This window comes from Anomaloglossus baeobatrachus, assembly GCF_048569485.1.
Source record: "Anomaloglossus baeobatrachus isolate aAnoBae1 chromosome 5 unlocalized genomic scaffold, aAnoBae1.hap1 SUPER_5_unloc_1, whole genome shotgun sequence".
Taxonomy (NCBI): domain Eukaryota; kingdom Metazoa; phylum Chordata; class Amphibia; order Anura; family Aromobatidae; genus Anomaloglossus; species Anomaloglossus baeobatrachus.
The window spans coordinates 1,330,130-1,356,823 of NW_027441784.1; the positions used below are offsets into that span (position 1 = coordinate 1,330,130).

General features: G+C 48.3%; 1 protein-coding gene and 1 pseudogene across 1 annotated transcript in view; both read right to left on the reverse strand.

Moving 5' to 3' along the window:
- Positions 1-19,993, reverse strand: part of LOC142258751 (uncharacterized) — a 152,954-nt gene extending 132,961 nt beyond the window's left edge. The window contains 2 exon segments of the mRNA XM_075331359.1: positions 19,625-19,738; positions 19,822-19,993. Coding sequence (XP_075187474.1) covers positions 19,625-19,738; positions 19,822-19,954 — 247 coding nt within the window. The 5' untranslated portion in view covers positions 19,955-19,993.
- LOC142258759 (hydroxyacyl-coenzyme A dehydrogenase, mitochondrial pseudogene) lies at positions 146-18,773 on the reverse strand (annotated as a pseudogene).
- Positions 19,994-26,694: the final 6,701 nt, after the last annotated feature.

Sequence of the window (26,694 nt, forward strand, 5' to 3'; positions counted from 1 at the left end):
TTATTCTTTTTTAATCATATAATTTCGAAAGTAGATTTAGTTTTTTAACCATAACATCAGAAATTAAATTAGGAAAAAAATTATTCTGAATTTGTTTTCCAATTTCAAGATCTAAGAGTTACATCTTCATTCTCTGGAATGTGCTACAGTAAATAATCTGATTGATTGTTGCAATGTGACTGTAGGATAATGAGATAATGAGGGACAGGGGGCTCCTATACTTTCCCTCATGCTAGGAGACCTTAGCTATCCCTAACCTCTGGATTACCCCTGAACGTGGAAGGAAGGGGTAGGAGTAGGATGGAAATGCAAATTAAGAAGGTTGAACTAGATGGACCTAGGTCTTTTTTCAACCTTAGTAACTATGTAACTATGTAACTAAGACAGACGGTAAAACCAAATTTCAGACACACCGCAAACTCACAGAAATAAACAGTGAGAGACTAAGGAGAAAAGGAAGAGCAGGAAGGCAGAAATAACAAGGGTTAACACCACAACTGCTCACAGCAATAATGCACAACAACCACTAGTTTGTATCACAACACCTCACTACACTTGTATAGGTAAACTATAGCTGGCGTTAATGGAATAGTCCAGCCAGCATATACAGAAGGGGAGCGAAAGATACTGGCTCCCCTACAGCATGTGATCAAAGACATTAACAAGGAGCCCAGCAAAGAATAACTCTTGCTAGTTTTACTAAGTATGTGGTTCAACACCTGCGTCTCATTGCATTGCTCACAGACATCAGAGAAGTTAGCAGAGTGCCAGAATCTGTAATTTCCACAGATCCTGATACCGCCATGACAGTTGGCGATGTCTGCAACCATCTCGTTGTGACATTGATCCACAACATAGACAATTTCAAAAAGGGTTTTTTTCGAAGAAGACAGATGCCAAATATTTAATGGGTTTGTCCGGGAGTGTAACATTGATGGCCTATCCTTAGGCTTTGTAACCAAAGCAGGTAGCAGGGTTTTGCTGTCTGTGCAGGTAAACATTAGGTCTCCCATTCATCAAGACCGGCGATGTACAATGAAAATTGATGTCAGGGACTGGCGTAAGATTTCTGGCATAGGGAACGCTGCAGTTTGTTATGAATTAGAGAAGCGGTGACATCACACCCTTCTGGCCAAGCTCTGTCCAATTTGGCAAAGCTGGTTAAAATTGGCGTGAAACCTCCAAAAGTTGCACAATTTATTTTTTGTACATTCATTTATTATTGACTGTAGAATGGCTATGACGTATCAATGTTTGGAATCAGCGGTACAAAAGGATGTTGATGAAATAGAGAATCATGACTGTAAGGCACTAGAGTGTTAATAAGTGCTGAGAAAACCGTGCAATGTAAAAACAACAACGGTCATCGTAATCAAAGAAAACAAGAGACTATAACAATATAGCTCTGCAGTGCAGCCAGGCAACCATCTGTCTTTATAAAATCCTTCTCCGGTCTTCTTTCCAAGCTTATTGAGCAACTCACTGGAGGCAAAAAAGGGGTTTTCTGGTTCCATCTGGTACCAACCATCAATGATGTATTTATGTATTTACTATTATCAAGACCAACATAATCCAAAAGCTCAAAACGACCCATTGGGCAACGAGCTCCCAATTTCATTGCAAAATCCATGTCTTCCTTAAATGCATGACCTCTTTGATGAAGATGCACGAATTCCATTAGGTATGGTACCAGAAGACGGTTAACAATGAAGCCTGGGTTGTGTTTACATGACACAGGCGTCTTTCCCAGTGCTTTACTGAAGTCTATGAGAGAGTCAGAAGTTGTTTGGCTAGTCATTGTTGTCTTTAATCAAATATTTTTTATTTTTCATTAAATATACAAAGCCAATGTCAAATTTTCAGCAATAATAAACATAACTACAAACTTTCTATCCTCAACAACCCCTCCCCCCTCAGCGTACATATTACCCACATCTATATAAAAGATCTCACATTTGTGCCTTTCAGTGACATATATTGGAATGTGTAGAACCAGGTATCCCTGCTCAGAGACCAACATCTCCCAGCCCTAATATTTATCCATACTGCAACCACGGATTCCACAGTCTATCAAAAAGTGCAAGTTGTTTCCTTTTCCCATATATACTTCTCTCCATCCGAGCAATATGATTAACATATGCGATAAATTCCCCTCTAGTCGGTGGGTCCCCCTGCATCCAATGTTTGGCAATTACTTTCCTGGCCGCATACAGCAATCTGGCTATCACTATTTTAAAAATGTTCTCTACTCTGATTTCCTCCACATAACCTAGGAGATATACCAAAGGTTGTTTGGGAAGTTTGCATCTATAAGCGCCTTCTATTTTGTTAAGAACAGTTATCCAGAAAGACGTCAACCTGGGGCACGTCCACATCATATGGAAGATGCCGGCATCGTCTCCATTGCACCTAGGGCAGTCAGAGTTACTCCTCAGTCCCATTTTACACATAATTAGTGGGGATCTATATGCCCTATTCACCACATACAGATGGGACAATCTTGCTGGTTCACTCATTGATAATTTCGGTATGTACTCCAGGACACTTTCCGACACCTCATCAGTGATCCCGTCTATCTCTGCCTCCCATTTAGTTCTAGTTCTTACTGGGTGGTTAAGCAAATATGTATGCAATAGATCCCTATATATAGTTGATATGATTCCTCTTGTGGCCACACTACTACACACATATTTCCATACTAGGTCTGCCTGAACCAGCAATGATTGTTTAACCCTCTGAGCCGCTACTGCATGTGCCATTCGTTTATAGTGGTAACACCCGGATGGAGATATCCCAAATTCATCTTGTATTTGTGTAAACAGCTTCTAATGTCTCTGGTCTAGAATTTTCCACATATACCATATACCTTTACGTGGCCATTCCTTAATTTTGCCTATCTTATATATCTCAGAGCAGTTATCATTTTCCCCACACCGGAGTGAATTCAGTTATTGCCGTAATCCCCCTCATCTGCTTGATCTTTCTCCAAATTCTGTTCATCAAATTAAGTGTAGGGCTTGTTTTCCCTAGTCTCCCAAATGATCCATCCTCCAATCCTAACACCAATTGTCGTCGATGTAAAACATGCCCCAACAATCTAGATGCTGTATCCACCGCCACTAAATTCGACCATCCCCTGAAATGTTGACTCTGAGCTGCCAGATAATATATTCCTGGATTGGGTAACGCTAACCCTCCCTCGTCCTTTGGTCTCTGCAACATTTCAAGTTTGAGTCTGGCTTGTTTGTTCTTTTATATTAGAGCACGGAACATAGAATCAATCTCCTTAAAGTGACTCTGAGGGATCCAGATAGGAGTATTGTGTATCACGTAGAATATCATGGGCATATTACCATTTTAATAAGGCTAATCCGTCCTATTACTGATAAATAAAGCTTATTCCAAGCAGTTATCTTACTACGCAGTTGGTTCAGCAAAGGGACTAGATTAATAGTGATGTAATTCCCAATTGGTAAGGATACCTGTATGCCCAGATATCTAAACTGGTCCACAACCAGCAATCTGTTAACCTCATCACCCTAGGTCGACCAGTCTATTCCTGCGTCCACCTGGAAAAGGTTTGATTTGGTCCAATTTATAGTCAGTCCAAAGATCCTTCCGAACCGTTCGATCACCTGCATGGCATGGCTCAATGATGCCCCTGGGTCTCCCAATAATAACAGAATGTTGTCTGCATAGAGGGCTATCTTTTCTTCTAGAGGGCCATATACAAATCCCTTTATGTCTCTGTTCTGCCGTATAGCAGCCGCCAGTGGTTCCCCCGCTAGAGCAAAAAGGAGAGCCGAGAGCGGGCAACACTGACGAGTACACCTTTGTAAGTCCACTGTGTGTGACAACATTCCATTAATTCTCACTTTAGCCACTGGTCTAGCATATAACAGCTGTATCCAAGATGTAAAGTTAGGCCAAATTCCATATGTCTTAGCACTTCCCATAGATACCCCCATTCCACACTGTCAAATGCCTTATGGGCATCTAACGAAGCTATCACCCTCTGTCCCGGATTGTCCACCGGTAGCTGCATGTTAAGGTATAATCTTCGTATATTTTTCACCGTAGATCTACTAGGCATGAAACCCGACTCATCTGGGTGAATTCAAGCAGATATCACTTCTGTTAATCGATTAGAGAGTACTTTGGCCAAAATTTTAACATCAGTCGTTAACAGTGAAATGGGCCGGTATGACTCGGGGAGTTTTGGATCCTTATCCTCTTTAAGTATTACTGTTATTATCGCCTCCCTCATAGACGCTGGCAGTGTCCCCCGCTCTCTTGCCTCCTCCAAGACATTCAACAAATTGGGTAAGAGTATTTCTTCCAGAGACTTGTACACCTCCACCGGCAATCCATCCACCCCTGGGTCTTTTTTATTTGCCATGCCATGCAAAGCTCTCTCCATCTCCTCAAGTGTAATAGGGGCCTCCAGACTGTGTCTCTCTGTCTCTGCTATTTTGGGTAATGTCATTGTATCTAAGAAAACCTCTAGATCCTGCTGTCTCGACACCCCTCTAGTGGAGTACAATTCCTCATAAAAGGCTGCGAACGTGTCCAGAATATCTTTCCCCTCCATGACCAAATCTCCCGCTGTGGAGCGAATACAGTGTACAAAGGATGGTTTTCTCTGGGCTGCCGTCACCACCGACAACAGGTGTCCCACCTTTTCTCCCGCCACATAGAAGTTCTCTCTGAAAAGCCTGTTTCCTGCTGCTTTCTTCAATAGCACTTTATTAACTTCTTCCTGAGCTGCTTTTAGCTTTTGCCTATTCTCTGGTGTGGGCTGTGCTACCATCTCTGCTTCTGCTCCCTTCAAAGCCTCTAAGCAATCAATTTCCCCTTGTCTACTACAAGACTTATACCGGCAAACGTATCTAAATAAAAGGCCTTTAAAGTATGCCTTCATGGCGTCCCAAACTACCAAAGGATCCGCACTACCTCTATTTAAGGCCCTGTCACATACACACAGATAAACCTTTGGCAGATCTGTGGTTGCACTGAAATCATGTACATATTGTTCCATTTGTACACAGCCACAAACCTGGCACAGAAAGCCATGGAACCCATAGGGTGTAGGGCCGACATGACAGCCCGGAGGGTAGGGAGTTGATGGGGTTAAACAGTGTTGGTTCGTTTAGCAATGAGGAAAAGAAGGTGATTGGTTAGGGGGTGGAGTGTGGTGGAAGGAAAGGAGGGAGCTTTATGGTGTATATAATAGGAGGTGGGAGTCCATTACCTCCTCTTGCATTTCCTGGATGACAGCTTCCCACCCACCCTCCCTTCTATTGTGTATTGTTATTATTGGTGTGTTTATATGCATGTATAATTATTCAATTTTAAGAGCCATTACAACAAAAAAAAAAAAAAAAAATGAGAAAAGAAAGGATTGGAGAAAGTGTCGTGTATAAAATAATAATAATAATAAAAAAAAAACAAAAAACGAAAGAAAAGAGATTTCTATGTGGATTGTGATGTATATTGTCATTTGGGATTCTTGTAAGTGGGTGAATAAGATGGGGGTAATGTGGGAATATATGTATATGTATATAATGTGTATGATGTATATGTGTATGGTCAGCATAAATAATGGTGATTATGTTCTTTGTCACAGCAGCGGGGGTAGGTCTGGTCCAGAGGAGCTCTAATTGTTACTGGTGTTTGGATGGAGAGCCACTGGGGAAGGTACAGTGGCTCCGGTTACTGGTGATCTGCAGGTACAAGGTTGTCTGCAGGGAGGAGGTATTGCTCCGTTGGTGATCAATGCCTTATATATGGGTCAGGGTTGTTGCCAAGGATTATATATTAAGGAGTTGATGGTTGCCAGGGAGTCACAAGTGGCTATAGTGCCCCAGGTGATAGGTAATTGAAAGTACGGGTGTTTTTGGTTTGGGTAAGGGTATTACTCCTTTGGTGACTTTTACCTCATTTAAATATGGGAACATTGTTATGGTCAGTGATCCATTTTGGTGAAATGGTAATGTGTCGCCCTGGGCAAGCCAGGGGACACAGATAACAACACACACGCACCCCACATTCCTTGCAGGTACACCAGCTAACCATAAATCCTTGTTGCCTTCCTCCAGAGGTTGATGATGCACACCAGGGGGTGGGCCAGGCGGTTGGCTCCGCCCACCGAGGAGCTCACAACTCTGGAGGCGGGAAGTAACCAGGCAGATAGCTCAGGGGAGAGCTTGAGAGAGGAGTGTAGTGAGGGAGGAGGAAGTGGAAGGAGTGAAGTTAGCCCAGGCAGGGGCTAGAGTAAACAACAGTAGTAAAGGAGACAAGCAAGTAAAGTGACAGAAAGCCTGAAGTTGGTCTGTGGCTGTGTGCCCGGACGGAGTCAGCAAGGTCAGCAGACAGCGGTGAAGATCTGCAGTGGGACTGTCTGGAGGTTGCTGGAAGGGCCGCGGAGGCTGTGCGTATCCAGGGCCTGGAGCAGTATACAAAGGGCAGTCAGCACCAGAGCAGGGGCTTTCGGATCCCAGCAAGGCTTGGAGTCGCTGTAAATTGCTAAATCCGTTAGTGAAGGGGACGTAGATCTCCCAACACGCAAGTCCCGATTGACGGCAACAGCCCGACCATTACCGGGGAGACACCGCCACCGCCAAGGCACCAGTTTCCCCAGGGCCAGCGCCTGCGGGCAAAGTGTAGAGCTCCTCCGGCACAGATTGCAGTCGGGGAGCGGGTAACCGGAGGGAATCCACCGATACCACAAAACATTTCAAAGGTGCAGGGAAGAGACCGTCACCGCTAACTGCAGGGAACCGCAGCACCGTGAACCGTCCGAGGGACCCGTCCAACCAGCCGTTTGTTTACCGAGAACTGTGTCGTGTTTACTGGCTGAGTGAGTACCTCAGTGCCGCAAGGCACAGCGCTGCCCCTGCGCCCCTGCACCCCACTGGGCCCCGGGATCACCAACCCCTACCCACGGAGGGGCAACACAACACCTGGCTGCTCCCATCACCATCCCCGGGATCCCCATCCAAAGCAGCGGTGGTGCAGTCACCACAACCGTGGGTGGCGTCACGAACTATAACCCCAACAAACACCCCCTTTTCACTCACGGGCGAGGAGTGTCGCTCGAGACACCCCGGGATCCGGCCCACGGCTCGAGCCACCAGGAGCAGCTGCCGGACCCGAGCAGAAGGGGTGAGCGCGGTGTGCTGACACCCTCCTCCCCGCCCGCGACAACTTGGCGTCACGAACAGGATCTTACCGCTCTGCCGTCAGGTAGAGGTGCGCCTTGTTACCGCCGGAGGCATCCGGCAGAAAAATTTCAGAAGCCGCCATCTTTGGCGCGAAAAGTTCCCGCTCGAGCGTCTTCTCGAGCAGTAGAAGCGCGAAGGCCAAAACCCCGCCCCGAGAGAGGAGGGGCCGGAAAGAGCTAAGGGGGACGGAAACAAGATGTCTGCGCCCGACGGAGCCGCTGGAGGAGCGGTGGTCGCAGCCGCAGCGGCACCCGCGGATGGGAATGGGCCTGCCCAGGTCCCGGCTGTACTGGCGGGAGGTGCCGCGGCCCCCGCGCTTGCTCAGGTCATGCTGTTTTCCTTGCCCTATGCGCCCGGAGCTGCCTGGCTACCGCAGTATGACGGGAAACCGGATGCCCTACAGGCCTTCCGGAAAAAGCTTAACCCGTTGCTAGAGCTGTACCCCCTGACTGATAAGCAACGTGCAGCGATAGTGCTAGGCCAGTTAACCGGTGCGGCGGAGCAGGAAGCGGAGACCTGGGCCGAGGGGGACCGGCTCTCTGTAGCCACCATCTTCGAGAAGCTACAGACTGCCTTCGAGACCCGGACAGAAGCTGAGCTGAGGATGCAGTTTTACCAGTGCCGGCAGCGAGCTGGGGATAGCATTCGGGACTATGCTCTACGTCTGCAGACCGCCCTCCGCACGCTGAAGCGGGTGAACTCTATTAATGAGGCGGATAGCAACAAGATGTTAGTGGAGCAATTTGCGCAGGGGATGAGGTCCCCTGAGGATCGTAAACAACTCCGGCTGTGGGCCCTGGAACACCCTGATGTGGACTTTGCTGTGTTGAAGGAGCGGGCTATCAAAGCACTACAGCCCCCAGCTGCCGAAATTCTGGAACCCGTCCCGTGGCCCGTCGAAACAGCTCCTGTTGTGGCGGCCCCAGCCAAACCAACCTCCTTACTACCTGCAGCCTCGAGCAGTACAGTGGAAGAACTGGCAGCCCAGGTCCGTCGCCTGGACGGAGACTTTGCCAAAATCCTTGCTGCACTACAACCTCTGACCAGATCTCAACCCCCAGCACAGATACAGCTTGCTGACAGTCCCGAGGATGTCCCCTGGATGCAGCGGAGAAGCACTACCAACCCGCGGAACAGACTTCCAATCTGCTACAAGTGCCGTAAGCCGGGCCATGTTTACCGACAGTGCCCGTTAAACGAGCAACCCCTGGGGCCCCGGGCCAATCCTCAGGAGTAGAACACCGTGGCCCCCCGGACTGGCGAGACCGATATGTCGGGGCCCGCCCTATCATCCCTGTGGCTGTGGACGGCATACCCGTGATGGCTCTCCTGGACACTGGATCACAGGTAACTACCATACCGTATACCTTGTACCAGCAGTATTGGGCCACAGACGAGCTGGCGCCTCCAGACCCTAGTATAAATTTGATTGCCGCTAATGGACTTCCATTGACCCAGGTGGGGTATAAAGAAGTGGCTATGACAGTGGGGCAAGCTGAACTGCAACATCAGGGCATGATTGTGATCATGAATGAACCCAGTGATCATAACCCGAAAATAGTGCTGGGAACCAATGTGATGGAACACTGCATGGCTGATGTGTTGAACCTGTTGCAACGGCTAGCCGCCACGGCGGCGGGGAGCCGGCAGAGGGCTGTGCAGCGTGAGATCCGTGCCCTGATGTACCGCCAGCATGTAAGCTCAACCGGAGGGGAGATTGGTGGAGTGCGAGTGATGGATGTTGCTCCATTGACTGTGCCCCCTAGGAGTGAGATGATGATCTGGTGTAGGGCAGCAGTAGGGCCTCAGGGGCGTGACTACCCTGCGATGATGGAGCCCATGCCTTCCGAACACTGGCCCACTGTGGTGGCCGCCCGAGGGGTGGTAGATGTGAAGAAAGGGAGAGTGCCTGTGAGAGTGTTGAACTGTGGGGAGGAAGAAGTCAGGCTCCCCCGGTATGCCACCATTGCCAAACTGCTCACCCTGGACCCTCACACTATCCAGGAAGCCCGTCCATCCACACTCCCACCTACCACCAGCACTTCCCCACCCAAGGGGGACACCAAGGAGTGGCACCAACAGCTACATGTGGGCACTGATGATACCCCTACACATCACAGGGCAGGGGTACACAGGGTAGTGCAGGAGTACGAACAAGTTTTCAGTAAGCACCCCCTAGACTTTGGGCAGATCAAGGGGGTCCAGCACCACATTCCCACGGGTGAACATCCCCCTATCAAAGAGAGGTATAGACCTATTCCCCCTGCACATTACCAGTGTGCCAAAGATATGTTGAAGAATATGAAGGAGGCAGGGGTTATTCGGGACAGTTGTAGTCCCTGGGCCGCTCCGTTGGTACTGGTCAAGAAGAAAGATGGTACCATGCGGATGTGTGTGGACTACCGGAAGATCAACCAGATAACCCATAAAGATGCCTATCCCTTGCCTCGTATCGAAGAATCTTTGGCTGCACTGAGAACTGCAAACTACTTCTCGACCCTTGACCTCACCAGCGGATACTGGCAAGTGGCCGTGGCCCCCGAGGACCGGGAGAAGACCGCCTTCACCACCCCGATGGGGCTCTGCGAATTCAATAGCATGCCGTTTGGGCTGTGCAATGCCCCCGGGACCTTCCAACGGCTGATGGAGTGCTGTTTGGGACATTTAAACTTCGAGACCGTCCTGCTGTATTTGGATGATGTGATTGTTTATTCCCAGACGTATGAAGCCCATCTGGAGCACCTGGCCGAGGTGTTCGCGTCCCTTGCCAAGTTCGGGATGAAGTTGAAGCCCTCGAAGTGCCATCTGCTGAAACCCAGGGTACAGTATCTAGGACATGTGGTGAGTGCGGATGGTGTTGCCCCCGACCCTGAGAAGATCACTGCCATCCAGAGCTGGCCGAGACCGACCACAGTGAAGGAAGTAAGGCAGTTCCTGGGCCTGGTGGGGTACTATCGGCGTTTTATAAAGGGGTACACGAAGATGGCTGCCCCCATGCAGGATCTCCTCGTGGGACAGACCAAAGGTGGTAGACCCATTGTAGCCCCACTGTTGTGGGAGGACCAGCATGAAGAGTCCTTTGGCCAGTTGAAAGCGGCCTTGACCGGAGAAGAGGTCTTGGCGTACCCTGACTATGGGCGCCCGTTCATTCTCCACACGGACGCCAGTAACGTGGGGCTAGGAGCGGTCTTGTCCCAGCTCCAGGATGGAAAGGAGAAGGTGATTGCCTACGCCAGCCGGAAACTCCGGCCGACCGAAAGGAACCCTGAGAACTATAGCTCCTTCAAGCTCGAGCTATTGGCGTTGGTGTGGGCTATCACCGAGCGGTTTCGCCACTACCTGGCGGCGGCAAAATTCACCGCGTTTACGGACAACAATCCGTTAACTCACCTGAACACGGCCAAGTTGGGCGCGCTGGAGCAGCGGTGGGTAGCTCGGTTGGCCAACTATGATTTCACCATAAAGTACCGAGCTGGTCGTGTCAACATCAATGCAGATGCACTCTCCCGGATGCCCCATTTGTCGGAAGAGGGGTGTGAGGACGACGACCTCGAGGAGATTGAGTTACCTGCGTTTCACCAGCCGCCTACTGAGAGGATACAGGTATGTCAGCAAAGGGTGGATCTGGACCTGCGGCCCAGTCAAGAGTGGCAGGACGCCCAGGACCAAGCGCCGGCTGTCCGCCTTGTCAAGACTCTGGTGGAACAAGGCGCCATGGGAATGGACCCCAGCGCTCCAGCCGAAGCCCAACGCTTGTGGAAAGAACGGAAACGGCTTTACCTACACCAAGGGAGGCTGTACCGTGAGCTGATCAACCCGAAGACCCATGAGAAAATATGCCAGTTAATCGTTCCTCAGGCTGATGTCGCTACTGTACTGCGGGCATACCATGATGGTGCTGGCCACTTCGGGTGGAAGAAGCTGGAGATGCTGTTGAGGGAGCGGTTCTATTGGAGTGGGATGCGTGAATCGGTGGAAGCCTGGTGTCGAGAGTGCGGTCCTTGTACGCTGAGGAGAAAGGACGAGACTAGCCAGAGGGCGCCGTTACATCCCATCGTCACCCATCAGCCGCTAGAACTGGTCGCCCTAGACCATGTTAAGCTCACCCCTAGCCGAAGTGGGTACACCTACGCATTGACCATGGTAGACCACTACTCAAGGTTTATGGTGGTAGTCCCCGTCAAGGACCTGACTGGTCGAACTGCCGCTCGTGCGTTCCAGGCTTATTTCTGCCGACCTCATGGGTACCCCGAGAAGGTGCTGACTGACCAGGGCCCGGCTTTTGAAGCAGAGGTGTTTCATGAATTCTGCCAGTTGTACGGCTGCAAGAAGATTCGGACCACTCCGTACCACGCCCAAACCAACGGCATGTGCGAGAAAATGAATCACTTGGTCCTGGGGCTCCTCAAGACGCTACCGCTGGAAGAACGGAACATGTGGCCGGAAAAGTTACCCGACTTGGTCGACATGTACAATAACATCCCAACCAGCTCGACGAAGTGTACCCCAGCGTATCTGATGAGGGCTCGGCCTGGCCGCCTGCCGGTGGATCTGGAGATGGGGTTGGAAGCCCCGGAAGCACTCCCCTCAACAGCAGAGTGGGAAAGTCAGAGGAGGGCCCAGTACCGGCAAATCCAGGAGTATGTGGAGAAAAACCTCAGTCGAAGTCGAGAACAGCAAGAGCACCGGTTCAACCAGAAGGCGCCTGCAGGTCTTTTCCAGCCGGGAGATGTGGTGCTAAAACGGAAGAGAAAAGCCCACAAACTGGATGACCAGTGGGAGCAAGTCCCTTACGTCATACAACCCGCTGAGTGGGACAATGGGAAGACCTATCTGATCAGTTGTGACCAAGGGGACACCCTGGCCACAGTTTCTCGGGACCATCTAAAGAAATGCCCCCCAGCGCTGAAGGCAGAGGCCGAAGTCCCGGTTCCTCCACCAGTGGAGAAGGCAGCAGAGGTAATCCACACTGTAATGGGTGACTTCCCAGCAAACTGGCCTACACAGAACGGCGCGGTGATACTTCCAGTGATACTGTTCCCACAACCCGTGGATGAAGAAGTAGTGGAAGCGGTCAACCGTGAGCCAGAACTAGTGCCAGTGCCCAGGGATGAACCTGTACCCAGCTCCCCTGCACCTCCGCCTGCCCCACACTGTAGCAGGGAGGAGGAACCGATCGTTCCCTCTACCCCACTGTCTAGTACCACTGACACCGGGCCCCGAAGGTCCACCCGTTCCAACCTAGGTAGACCCCCACTTAGGTACAGGGAGACAGTTCTATGAATGAAAAGGGTCCGCGAATGTAAAAGAGTGTTGTTTGAAAAAGTTTGAAAGTTTTGAAATGATGAAAATGAAAAATGACCGAAGAAGTTACCTGATTGTCAGCTGTGATTAGAAACCAGCAGGAGCCGGCACCGTTGTCCCCGTGGGGACCGTTTAAGTTTATTTGCATGGGAACTAGCCATGGACAAGGCCGTGAACTCTGCAGGGCAACCACAAACGTTAAGTGGCTTGTAAATATGTTGGGTACCGTTACCGTTTCCGCAATGCCGCCTCCGGAGAGGCAGGTTGGAGGGAGGGCCCTGAGCAGAGCAGGCCAGGGCCCAGCCACCAAAGGAACCGGTGGCCACCCTCTGGAGGGCAAGGACAGATCCCGCTCGGGTGACTTGTGCTGGACTGTGGGTCAAGGGGTGCTGCCTGGGTTTTAGGGGCAGCATCAGGGCCAGGTTGCTTGGGTGGGAGAGAGCGGAAACCGTGACCGTACACCGTTGAAACGTTTAAGAAAATGTGCTTCCCGTTTGGGAAGAGTTTGTGATTAAAAATGTATATAATTTACCGTTGATAATGTTATACCGTTTTACATTTTCAGAAAACAAAAAGGAAAATAAAACCGGTGTTGGACGGGCAGCCCGAGGACGGTCTGCGTTTTGCTAAGGGGGAATGTGTCGCCCTGGGCAAGCCAGGGGACACAGATAACAACACACACGCACCCCACATTCCTTGCAGGTACACCAGCTAACCATAAATCCTTGTTGCCTTCCTCCAGAGGTTGATGATGCACACCAGGGGGTGGGCCAGGCGGTTGGCTCCGCCCACCGAGGAGCTCACAACTCTGGAGGCGGGAAGTAACCAGGCAGATAGCTCAGGGGAGAGCTTGAGAGAGGAGTGTAGTGAGGGAGGAGGAAGTGGAAGGAGTGAAGTTAGCCCAGGCAGGGGCTAGAGTAAACAACAGTAGTAAAGGAGACAAGCAAGTAAAGTGACAGAAAGCCTGAAGTTGGTCTGTGGCTGTGTGCCCGGACGGAGTCAGCAAGGTCAGCAGACAGCGGTGAAGATCTGCAGTGGGACTGTCTGGAGGTTGCTGGAAGGGCCGCGGAGGCTGTGTGTATCCAGGGCCTGGAGCAGTATACAAAGGGCAGTCAGCACCAGGGCAGGGGCTTTCGGATCCCAGCAAGGCTTGGAGTCGCTGTAAATTGCTAAATCCGTTAGTGAAGGGGACGTAGATCTGCCAACACGCAAGTCCCGATTGACGGCAACAGCCCGACCATTACCGGGGAGACACCGCCACCGCCAAGGCACCAGTTTCCCCAGGGCCAGCGCCTGCGGGCAAAGTGTAGAGCTCCTCCGGCACAGATTGCAGTCGGGGAGCGGGTAACCGGAGGGAATCCACCGATACCACAAAACATTTCAAAGGTGCAGGGAAGAGACCGTCACCGCTAACTGCAGGGAACCGCAGCACCGTGAACCGTCCGAGGGACCCGTCCAACCAGCCGTTTGTTTACCGAGAACTGTGTCGTGTTTACTGGCTGAGTGAGTACCTCAGTGCCGCAAGGCACAGCGCTGCCCCTGCGCCCCTGCACCCCACTGGGCCCCGGGATCACCAACCCCTACCCACGGAGGGGCAACACAACACCTGGCTGCTCCCATCACCATCCCCGGGATCCCCATCCAAAGCAGCGGTGGTGCAGTCACCACAACCGTGGGTGGCGTCACGAACTATAACCCCAACAAACACCCCCTTTTCACTCACGGGCGAGGAGTGTCGCTCGAGACACCCCGGGATCCGGCCCACGGCTCGAGCCACCAGGAGCAGCTGCCGGACCCGAGCAGAAGGGGTGAGCGCGGTGTGCTGACACCCTCCTCCCCGCCCGCGACAGTAATCGCAGGAGGAGTCACTGGTTGGGGTCATGGTTCTGGATCCAAGTGCAGTGCAAGCACGTGGTTCTGCAAGGCATAGGGGGTTTTGATCCGTAGGTGATTAATACCTCTTATCTCTGGGCTGGTTGCAGCTCGGGGATGTTGTTGGATTAAAGTCGCTAACGGGCTTTAAGGTTTTTGAGGTCACAGTTACTGTCATGCACATGGGGGATTGATCCGTAGGTGATTGATGCCTCATATCTCTGGGCTGGAGGTTGCAGCCGGGGATAATATTGAGTTGGAGGTAAAGAGGAATGTAAGGTTTTGAGACACGGTTGATACTTGATGCTTCTTGGGGGGGTTTTAATCCGTAGGTGATTAATGCCCCCATCTCTGGGTCGGTGTGTTGAGGCCAGGGATCGTGTTTCTGACGGTTGTGTGATTGAAGGGTCACTTGTAGGATATAGTGGCTTTGGTTACAGGGATCTTGCAGGCATGGGGTCCTGCAAGGTTGGGGTATTGATCCGTAGGTGATTAATGCCTCGTATCTCTGGGTCGGTGTGTAGCGGCCAGGGATTGTGTTCTGGTGGTGGAGTATGGCTTCTGGACCGGACTTATGGCGGGGGTAGGTCTGGTCCAGAGGCGGTTTAACGGATAATGTTATTTGATTGGAGAGTCACTTGTAGGATATAGTGGCTCCGGTTACAAGGATCTTGCAGGCATGGGTCCTGCAAGGTGGAGGGTATTGATCCGTAGGTGATTCATACCTCATCTCCGGCCCGGTGTGTGTTGCGGCCAGGGATCATGTTTTGGTGGTGGAAGGTGGTTTCTGGACCGGGCCTACCCAGGGTTACGTATTGTATTACGTACTGTATTATTATTATTATTATGGTATTACCTATTGTTAAATGTTGGGGACGCCCGTTGGACGGCGCCCCCTTGTGTTAGTGTGTAAACAATAGGCAATAAAGGGCTGCTGTGGCCATTTTTTACCAAGTCGCAAGCAGTGTCCGTGTATTATTGATACCGGGTAATGGTAATTTGGAATAATATTGGAATCAACGACCGGAAAAATCCCTCCTGGAAATGTCATGATTGTTTACAATTTCACTGCAACCACAGATTTATCTGTGTGTGTGACAGGGCCTTAAGGGTAAAATATTCCAGCATCTCACTAGATATACCGTCCATGTCAATACTATTTAACCAAACCGGGTGTAACTTCCATTCTCTTGTTAGCCTCTCCCCCACTCCTCATTTTTTAATAGATACCAGAATTGGACTATGATCCGATATTACTCTAGTCAAATATTCAACATGCGCAATCCCAGAATCCATCAGATCATTTCCCAAGGCCAGATCTTTACGTGAAAGCGTACCAGGGTCGCGGAGTGACAGGAAAAACAGGTCACCCCCAAATTTCTTATCCTCCAAACGTCTACCAACCCCACTTCTTGGATAAAGGTACCAAACGCTGTCGCTCCATCACTTCGCGTCTCCCATGATTTTTTGCTTCTGTCCCAATATGCATCTATGACATTGTTAAAGTCACCGACCAACAAGAATGGCAAATTCCCCCATTTAGCTGAGCGCTCTCTCACCTCTCTAAGTTTGGCACTAGTGTAAGGCAGCGGAACATATATAGCAGTAATGCATAGTGATTGTCCATACAACTTACAGATCACCATTACATATTGTCCCTCTGTGTCTATCCATGTCTCCACTTCTTCATATTGGGCGGATCTATGAACCAACATAGAGACCCCGCTAGCATAGGTAGAGAAAGTAGAATGATATGCCTTTTGCACCCATCGTTTGTTCAGTACATTCGTCGTTTCACTTGTCAAATGCATCTCCAATAAACACATTACTGATGGTCTCTGGTCTAGCATATATTTTATCATTGCATCTCTTCTACCTCTATCTGACAGTCCCCTTATATTCCAACATAATACTTTAATCTCCTCTCCCATATTGAATATCACAGGTTATCTTTGTACAGGCATCCTGTCCCTCTGTACGCTGAGTTTTCCCCTTCCCTAGCCCTCCCCTTAGAACCGCCCCAACTAAACTCCTCCACCTCCGATTTACATCTTTAACTCCCTTATGGGGAATGAGGTCTATCTGTCCTAGACCGGTCAACCTCTCTCCTCTTTTTCTCCCGTACCAAACCTGTCTCATCCTAGTGAGCAGAACCCCCTAACTCACCTCCCGCCTTAACCATATTCGTTTTCATTTGCAAATTTCATATAATGTAAACAGTTAACCTGAAAATTTGAAAACTATCGACCTCCTGTCATTGTCCAGCTTATTGTTAGTGAATTCCGCTGTCCCATCTAACACTCAGGAACAGGAGCAGGAGATCAACAATGATAACCTGGTAGAAAAAAAAACAAAACAAAAAAAAGGGGGTACTGTCTCTGCAACAAAGATGGGCCTATGAAGTTTCCTCCTCTTCTAGTGTATGCAATTGCTTATGAATAACCAGTCTTGAATCCCAGGAAAATCACGAGATTGCAATATCGCTCATAGCCAGCTTCTATCCTTCTCTTGTTGCTTGCGGGCTTCCTTGCATTGATGTCTATCCACTTCATGACTTCTTCCGGATCAAGAAAGAAGTGAACCTTCTCCAGTGCTACTACTCGGAGTTTTGCTGGGAAAATCATGGAGTATTTAACCTCCAGCTCTCGGAGTCGTCTCTTTACCCTTGTGAATTGCATTCTTTGATTCGGTACAGAGTAGTCAGGGTATATAGCTACTGGTTGTCCATCTATTGTCAGGGTCTCCATATCCCGTGTCTTGCGCAGAATAATATCCCGGTCTCTGTAGTTAAGAAGCTTCCCCAGCATCATACGAGGTCCCTTGCCAGGTGGCTGCGGTTGCATTGGAACCTGTATGCCCTTTCAATAGCGTATAGCTTACTCAGATTATCGGCGACAATTTTCTCTTGAAGTCACATTTCTATGAAGTCAGTAGGATTTCTTCCCTCAGCTCTTTCTAGGATTCCCACCAGTCTTATATTGTTCCTCCTGGAACGGTTCTCCAAGTCGTCTGTTTTTGTGGCCATCTCAAATATCTGCTGCTGGAATTTTTTCTCTGCTTTTTGTAGTGCAACTATGTGATCCTCAGCTGTCCCCACTCTTTCTTCCACAGCACTGGTTCTCATATCAGCTTTCTTCTGATCCTTTTTGAGAGTAGCTATATCTCCCTTTATTCCCAGCACCTGCTGGGTTAAAGTTGTGAGGGCCTGTTTGCAGAAGGTGACCACCTGAAATACATCCTTAATAGTGGGGTTCTTCTGTATTTCATCTGCTGCCTGCTGCTCTCCTGAATCCTCATCCTGTTTATCTTCCCCTGATTCTCCCCTTGCTCCTTCAGTCTCCTCCGGGTCTTCCTCCTCCCCGTTTTCTTCCACCATCTTACCAAGCTCCCCCAGAGGTTCCTCCGATTGCCTTGCATACTGTGCCAGCTTTGCAGCCGCTTCCATGCGGCGCTGGCAGGCTACGTTTGCCTTCTCCGTCTCCTCTCTGACCTCGGCACCATCTTGTGAGCCAGGCACTTTCCCGGCTCCCGCTTCCTTCTGCCGCCGCTTGGTCATCTCGCCGATTCAGGAGCTGGAACTTCTGCTGGGAGTCTGGTCCTTCCCCTGTCCTCCGGTGCCACTATATCCGTCGGCCATGCGGTGGTTCCGGCGGTGTCACGGTGAGTCAGCGGGAGAGTGTCTCCTCGCGTGCGCTCACATCCTGGTCCAGGCTCCGCCCCCAGTCATTGGTGTCTTAATGACCTCCACCAGCTTCATCATTGGTACTGGATTAAAGAAATGCAGCCCTCCGAAATGATCCTGCCTAGTTGTGGAGTTGGCTATGTCAGCTATGAGGAAGTGTTGCTGGCAAATATGGTGTGTTCTGGTGCAAATTTGACCAGTGTCTTGATTAGTGCATTTTTCACTTCCATGTTTTCTATTATGACTTCCACCACCAGATCATTGCTGTGCACCACAGCTGCTGGGTCTGTGCTTGTGCTTAAATATCAGAGGGTTTTGCTGATGAATTGTGAATCAGCCTCAGGTTTGTCCTGTCACATCTTCTTAGTGACCATTTTAAGCTGTCTTCAATACTTTTGGCAAACTTTTTCAAGATGTCATCAGTCTGGTCCACAAAAACAACAGTGTGTCTGTTTTCTGCAGCTACTTGCACTATCCCGGCACCCATCAGGCCTCCTCCGATCACAGTCACGTGCTTGAGAGTCAGCTTGTTCGCAGTGGCGCCGGAGGCCATACATTTTGCTATGAATTACCAGTAAGAGGAGGACATGTCTGCTTGTACTGCTGGGAGCTGAAGGACATGCGAGTGATGTCAGCACAGTGCACTGTGATGATTTAGTTGCACAATCTTTTTTCACAACTCTGTGTTGCATAAAAAAATTGATTGAAAAGTGATTTCTGTCAGAATTCTGGCATAATTGCTTTGAAGAATCAAGGTCTAGGTGTCAAATCTCCTTCTGTAGGTGTCTCCAATCCTTCCAGGGTAGTTTGCAGTAGTTCACATTCTCTAAAGGAATAATTTTATTAGATATTTTTTGGTAGTTTAAAAATTTGGTATTTAAGTGTGCGGCTGTAACCCTTTTTTTCTATTATTCAGCTATCTACATATATACACACACACACACACACACACACACACCAGCCTGTCTGCTCTTCAGCTTTAGACTCCTGCAATTAAGAGACCTTTGGTCACATGCCGTGATGTCAAAAAGGTTCTTAAGCAGTCCTATAATCGATATATAAACACTGGGGCCACTAGGAGAATGAGGGCCCTGTGTAATTGCCCAGTTTGCTCAACCCTTTCCCCTAATACCAGTCCTGCATGCCAGCCTGTGTCCTGGTCAGTTCTTTTAGACTCCTAGAATTAAAAGACCTTTGGATACATCATGTCACATGACTTCATAAAAGGTCCTTAAACAATCAACCTTAGAATACAACTGATGGGGACCCTAAGAGACTGGGGTTCCTGAGAAATTGCACAGTTTGACTCCTCCCAACGCTGGCCCTGACTATAACTAGGGCTTATTTTTAGGGAAACAGGGTGTTCATGAACCCTCTGCAGGTCTTTGAGTTGCCTTCATAACAACATAGAGAAGGGACTAGAAACAAACAGCATAAGAAGCAGAAGCAAAGAAAATACAGCTGAAAAAAAAAACCAGAGCAGAAAGTCTAAAAATGTAAACACAAAATTAGTGCAGAGAGTACATAAGTAGATATCTCTTACTGGATAGAGCTGGAGGAAACACATCCTGAGGAACATCGGGATCTTCTTGTTTACAGTCCTGTGGGAGAAGAGGACGGGAACCTCTCTCTGGTGTTGTCCTCTTACTGGATAGAACTGGAGGAGACACATACAGGGACTGAATTCATTCCTTACATACAGATAATTATAGGCCATGTGTATTTAGTCCTGTCAATTACCTGGTGATGTGAGGGGCTGGGAATCCTCCATCATGCCGTCCTTGTACAGATCTTTGTGTCCTTCTAAATACTCCCACTCCTCCATGGAGAAATAGACGGTGACGTCCTGACACCTTATAGGAACCTGACACATACAATGATACCGTCACCCCCAATCCCTTCATAGCGTTACTGTATAATGTCCCAGCATTCCCAGCAGTGTCACCTCTCCAGTCAGCAGCTCAATAATCTTGTAGGTGAGTTCTAGGATCTTCTGGTCATTGATGTCCTCATGTATCGGGGGGTGAGGTGGAGGCCCCGTGATTGGGCTCAGGGGTCTTCCCCATCCCTCAGACACAGGGGCCTGACAGCACTCACTAGAGGTCTTCTTCACTACTGTGTAATCCTGGTTATGGAGAGACACAGTAATAAATCTCACTCCAGACATTTCCAGAGTCCTCACCTCTCCAGTTCTGTCCATCTGTTATTCCCATAGATAAGAATGATGTAATGTGACGTCATCAGAATCTCTCACCTCTCCAGTAAGCCGGAAGAGGATCTCTAGGGTGAGGTGTAATATCCTCTCCGCCATCTTGTCCCTGTCCACATCCATCCTTGATGGGTCAATTTGGAGAATTCTCTTATATAGAAGATCTCCACTGAGAGGATCCGATATTGTAGGGAACTAAATGGGGAGAAGATGACGATGTGACACAGGGCCAGATTAAGGTTGGTGGGGGCCCCTGGGCAGAAAGTTTGGTGGGGGCCCAATAATGTTAACATTTTTAGCCATAACAGTACAGCACGAACTGTAGCATTAAGATATAAATACAGCACCTCAGTCTCACATTCCCCCTTCTCAGCATACTGTGCCCTCCATACTGTGCCCTCACACTGGCCACCATGCTGCCCCTTTTCTATACTGCCTACCTCCTTCACTATATAGTCACTATACTATACCTCTGTCTCACATTCCCACTCCTCAGCATACTGTGCCCTCACACTAGCCACCATGCTGCCCCTTCTCTATACTGCCTGTCTCCTTCACGATCCAGTCACTATACTGCACCTCAGTCTTGCATTCCCCTCCTCAGCATACTGTGTCCTCCATACTGTGCCCTCACACTGGCCACCATACGGCCCCTTCTCTACACTGCACCTCAGTCTCACATTCCCCCTCCTCAGCATACTGTGTCCTCACACTGGCCACTATGCTGCCCCTTCTCTATACTGCCTACCTGCTTCATTATCCAGTCACTATACTGTACCTCCGTCTCACTTTCCCCCTTCTCAGCATACTGTGTCCTCCATACTGTGCCCTCACACTGGCCACCATATTGCTCCTTCTCTATACTGCCTACCTCCTTCACCATCCAGTCACTATACTATACCTCCGTCTCACATTCCCACTCCTCAGCATACTGTACCCTCCCACTGGCCACCATACTGCCCCTTCTGTACACTGCACCTCAGTCTCTCATTCCCCCTCTTCAGCATACTGTGCCCTCCATACTGTGCTCTCACACTGGCCACCATGCTGTCCCTTCTCTATATCCTTCACTATCCAGTCACTGTACTGTACCTCCATCTCACATTCTCCCTCCTCAGCATACTGTACCCTCACACTGGCCACCATGCTGCCCCTTCTCTATACTGCCTACCTCCTTCACTATCCAGTCACTACATGGTACCTCCATCTCACATTCCCCCTCCCCAGCATACTGTGCCCTCCATACTGTGACCTCACACTGGCCACCATGCTGCCCCTGCTCTTTACTGCTTATTCCCCCCCACTATCCAGTCTCTATACTATGCCCCTCACACTTTTCTTTCCCAATACTGTCCACTTACAATTTTCTACCACCATACTGCTGCCTCACACTTTCCAATGGTGCCCCCCTGATTGCTGTGCAGGGGCAAACATGCCGCATGCCCCCCAAAGGTACGCCCCTGTACAGTGTACAGGAGAATACATGATTGGTATTCGCAGGGCCGGCTCCAGGTTTTTGTGGGCCCTGGGCGAAAGAGTCTCAGTGGGCCCCATCCACACATAGACATGCACAGATACATACACATACAGGCATACGTACACATATATATTTAAAGAGAAATTCACAAAAACACATATAAACAGACATAAATCTAGACACAGTCATATACACTGACATACATAGATAGAATAGTCCAGGGCGTTACAAAGACAGTTCCTGGTTTTGGGCTGCAGAAACTGAAATGAAGATTCTTGATCCAATAATATTAAGAAGCAGCTTTTACTTTACATGTATGGCTCGTGACACTTTTATAATATTCATCTGTTTGCTTGTTTTTGGTTTTTTTTTGTATGTTTGCAGGTTTTTAGCTTTCCAGATTTTTTTGTCTGATTTTTAAACTGCAATTTTTTTTAAATATTTCCAAACTTTCTGCATAATAATGACACTGAAAAAGACGTGGGTGTGTGGGTAGACGAGAAAACCAACCAGTGCCAGGAAGCTGATGCCAAGGCAGATAACATAATAGGATGCAATGAACAAGTCACTGGTGCGGCCACACTTACAATATTCTGTACAATTTTGGGCTCCAGTGAATGAAGAGGAGACAACTGAACTAGAGCGGGTGCAGAGAAGAGCGACCATTAGGCCATGTGCGCACGTATGTGCGTTCTGCACCGCAGCGTAAAGTCACTGCTTGTGCGATTCAGAACGCAGCTGAAAAGCTGCGTTCTGAAAGTTTGGTGTCTGCAGATTTCCTGCAGAATTCGTGTGTTCTGGATGCTGCCTCTCCCATAGACATAGTGGAGAAAGCATCCAGAACGCACAAAACAATTGACATGTTACTTTATAGAACGCAGCGTTTTGACAGCATGCAAATCACTCTGTTCTAAAAAGCAATGTGCGGATGGAATTTGTACAATCTACATAGATTGTGCTGTGGACGCAGGACGCATGCTTTTACGCTGCGGTGCAGAACGCAGCGTAAAAGCATGTATTTACGCAACGTGCGCACATGTCCTTAAAGGAATGGAAGGACTGCACTAGGAGGACAGGTTAGCAAGCCTGGGGTTATTCATTCTGGAAACACAAAGGCTACACAGGACGATTTTATTACAATGTACAAGTATATCAGGGGCATTACTGAGATATTTCTAATGAGCTTTTTACAACTGAGGCCTGCAATGATGACAAGGAGGTTCAGTCATAATCACAGATGGGGATTCTTTACTGTAAGAGCAGTGAGAATATGGAACTCTCCGACACATGATGTGATAAATGTTGATAGACTACAAAAAATTCAAGGCGGGCTTGGATGCCTTCCGTAAAAAGTATATTATTGCAGGTTATCAGGACTAGATTTTGTGATGGGACATTGATCCAGGGAACTAGTCTGATATTTTAGAGTCATGAAGGAATTATGCCCTTTGTAAAGGTATTCACACCCCCAGAACGTTTCCACTTATTTTAGCGTCATACCCAAAAATGTATATGCATTTTGTGATTTTATGTGATATACAAGCATTAAGTAACAAGTATTTGTGAAGTGTAAAGGAAATGATAGATGTTTTTCTAAATATTTAAAAATATAAATCTGAATATTGTGACGTGCATTTGTATTAAGCCCCTTGTAGTATGATGCCCCTGAGTGACCAATTGCCTCCAGAAGTCACATAATTAGTAAATTGAGTCACCTGTATCATTTATTCTCAGTATAACTACAGCTGTTTTGTGAAGGTTTCACAAGTTTTGTTTCAGAACATTAGGGATCAAATAGCATCTTTAAAACCAAGGAACCCACCAGACAGGTCAGGGATAAAGTTGTGGAGATAAGTAAAGCAGGGCTCAGTTATAAAAAAAAATAGCCAAAGCTCTGAACATCTCACTAAGCACTTTTCAATCCATCATCCAAAAATAGCAGGAGTATAGTGTGGAGACACGAGGGTCAATGGGTACGGTCGTCCGCTGGCCTGGCTGTCTTCAGAAAGACCACTCTGACCAGGGCTCATCCCACTGAACGCCCGCACTCCTTCCTTGTGGTCAGGACACTACTCAGGCAACACAGAGTGAGGGAACCACACCTTAGTAGGACGTTACTGGTTCACCAACAGGAAAAATCATATATTGTACATTTCCAGAAAGATCACAAGATGGTACAAGCGACAGAGTCTCTCCCATCCGTTGGCTCACGAGAGATTAAAATCTTTGCGACTTCGGGGCTTCCTGAGCTAACTATCCCAGTCAGCAGCGCCTCGCTTTTGATGAGCACCCACTGAGAGGAGATAGCGGCAAGGTTAGAAAGATGACTGAGCACAGCAAGATATGTAGCCAGGCAACTGAATTGTCCTCACCTGGGTTCTCCAGGCACAATTGTGGGCTCAGCATTGAGCAGTGAAGCAGATCTGTGATCTTCCAGCTAAAAATGTGGATTTTAGGCTGAAGTCCTGCAAAATGAATGTGGAAAGAGGAGCAAAGTCCTTTTTATACCCCTCAGTTCTCATTTCAGAGTACTGTATCTTACAGGATTGGTGGGAGATGGCTGTTCTCTCATTGGTTCAATTAAATTCGACTGCATAATATTCCTCTAATTGACATAGTCAAACAGGCTGAGGCAATCAACATTTAACACACAATATGGCTCTGGTCAGTCTGACATGAAACAAGGGCTAACTTCTCTTGATTTGCCAATCAAAAGCACAATATGTCTGGCCTAATTAAGAACAGTTCACCCCTCACACAAATCTCCAGATACTTGTTTGTCACATATAGCACAACTGCAAAACGACAAAAACATGGCCGTCCACTTAAACCAACATCCCAAGCAAGGAGAGCACTAATTATAGAGAAGCAGCCAAGAGGCCTGTGGTCAGTGGAAAAGCAGGAGCGATCCAGAGCTCATGGGGAGAATCTGTCCACAGGACAACTATAAGTCATAAACTCCACAAATTTGGCCTTTATAGAAGAGTGGACATTTTTAAAAGCAAAACATAAGAATTGAAAATTTCTTCACAGACGCCTTCATCCAATTTACCTGAGATAGAGCTGTTTTATAGAGTAGAAAGGGCAAAAATGTCACCTGTAGATGTGCAAAGCTGGTAGACACATCCCCCAAGAGACTGGCAGCAGTAATTGCAGTGAAAGGAGGTCCTGCAAAGTATTCACTCAGGGGGATGAATACTAATGCACATCACAATTTTCAGAGTTATATTTCTTAAAATGTTTAGAAATCCCTGTATAATTTCCTTTATACTTTACAAGAATAAACTTACTACTTTGTGCTGTTATCACATAAAACCCCAATAAAATCCATTTGTTTGTGGCTGTAATGTGAAAAAATGTGGAAAAGTTCACCGGGTGTGAATAGTTTTTCAAGGAACGGTATGTCTAACTTCAACCTAAAAACTAGGAAATTTTGTCAGAAATGTTCTCCAGTCCACACCCGAGATATTTTATGTAGACCAAATATTTTGGTGCAAACGTCGCCATTTATGAAAACATGAGGCTTTTTGCACTAAAAAGTCACAAACACAGGTCAAAGGAAAAATTACAAAGCCTTTCTATTGTGCGCAAAACTCATTATCTACTTGGACCAATATGAAGAATTTGGAACAAAAAAACATTAATTAATACAAGAAGATAAAAAAAGTGACTTAGAAAACACCACAATTGATGAGTTGGATGTAAGTTTTGTGGTGCGGAGCCCGTTATACCGGCAGACGGGATGTGACCGGAGGCAGAAATATTCAGGGAAGGGAAAGATTTTACACTTTGTAGATAAATCCTCTCTTCCCGGGATGTAACGGCCTCTAATGCCGGGATCACACGGCCGGATAAAGAATCATCACAGCTTCATCCAGAAAACTAGGACAAGTCTTTTCTTATTTGTCATCCATATACAATCCGGTATTTACAGTCGCTATTAATAATTTACAAGACCATTTACAGCTTCCTCCATTACAGAACTGCAATGTATCCGTAACACACTGTCTGCTGTATGGTGGAGCTGGTGGGAATCTGATGGTTTGTGCAGACACAGACCTGAATGGACGAGTCTCCTCCGATTTACAGAAGGCACTAGAGGATGCTGGGATTATTCTCACACGCAGATTCTGTCAGTGAGAAAGAAAATCCCCATCTGCACTGCCACATCCAATAACAATGGTCTGAGGGCGAGACGTTGTGTTATTTTATGGACAGCACTGAAAATACAATAGTGTGAACGAGGACTAAAAGGAATCATCAAAGCTCTTATCTCTCCAAATCCTGCCATCTCCACCGCTCTCATTACACAAGTATAAGGCTATGTGTGCACGTTGTGTATTTACATGCAGTTACGCTGCGATCTACACCGCAGCGTAACTGCATGCGTCCTGCGTCCCCAGCATAATCTATGAAGATTATGCAGGAGCCGTGCGCACGTGGCGTATTAGAGAGCAGCGCTTCGGCTGCTGCCCAAAGTGCGTGTTCTAAGAAGTGACATGTCACTTCTTTTGTGCGTATTGGTTGTAATGTCGGTCTCTCTCTCTCTGTCTGTCGATCTCTGTGTCTCCCTGTCGGTCGGTCTCTCTCTCTCTGTCGGTCTATCCCTCTTCCCCCTCTCTCATACTCACCGATCAGCTGCACGGCTGTCCCACTGCTCCGGCGGCTTCTCCTGCTTTTGAATATGCCGGCCGTCCATTATTCAATCTCGTATTCCCTGCTTTCCCTGCCCACCGGCGCCTATGATTAGTTGCAGTCAGACACGCCCCCATGCTGAGTGACAGCTGTCTCACTGCAACCAATCACAGCCGCCGGTGGGCGAGTCTATGTAGTGCACTAAAATAAATAAATAAATAAATAATTAAAAAAAAACGGCGTGCGGTCCCCCTATTTTAATACCAGCCAGGGTAAAGCCACACGGCTGAAG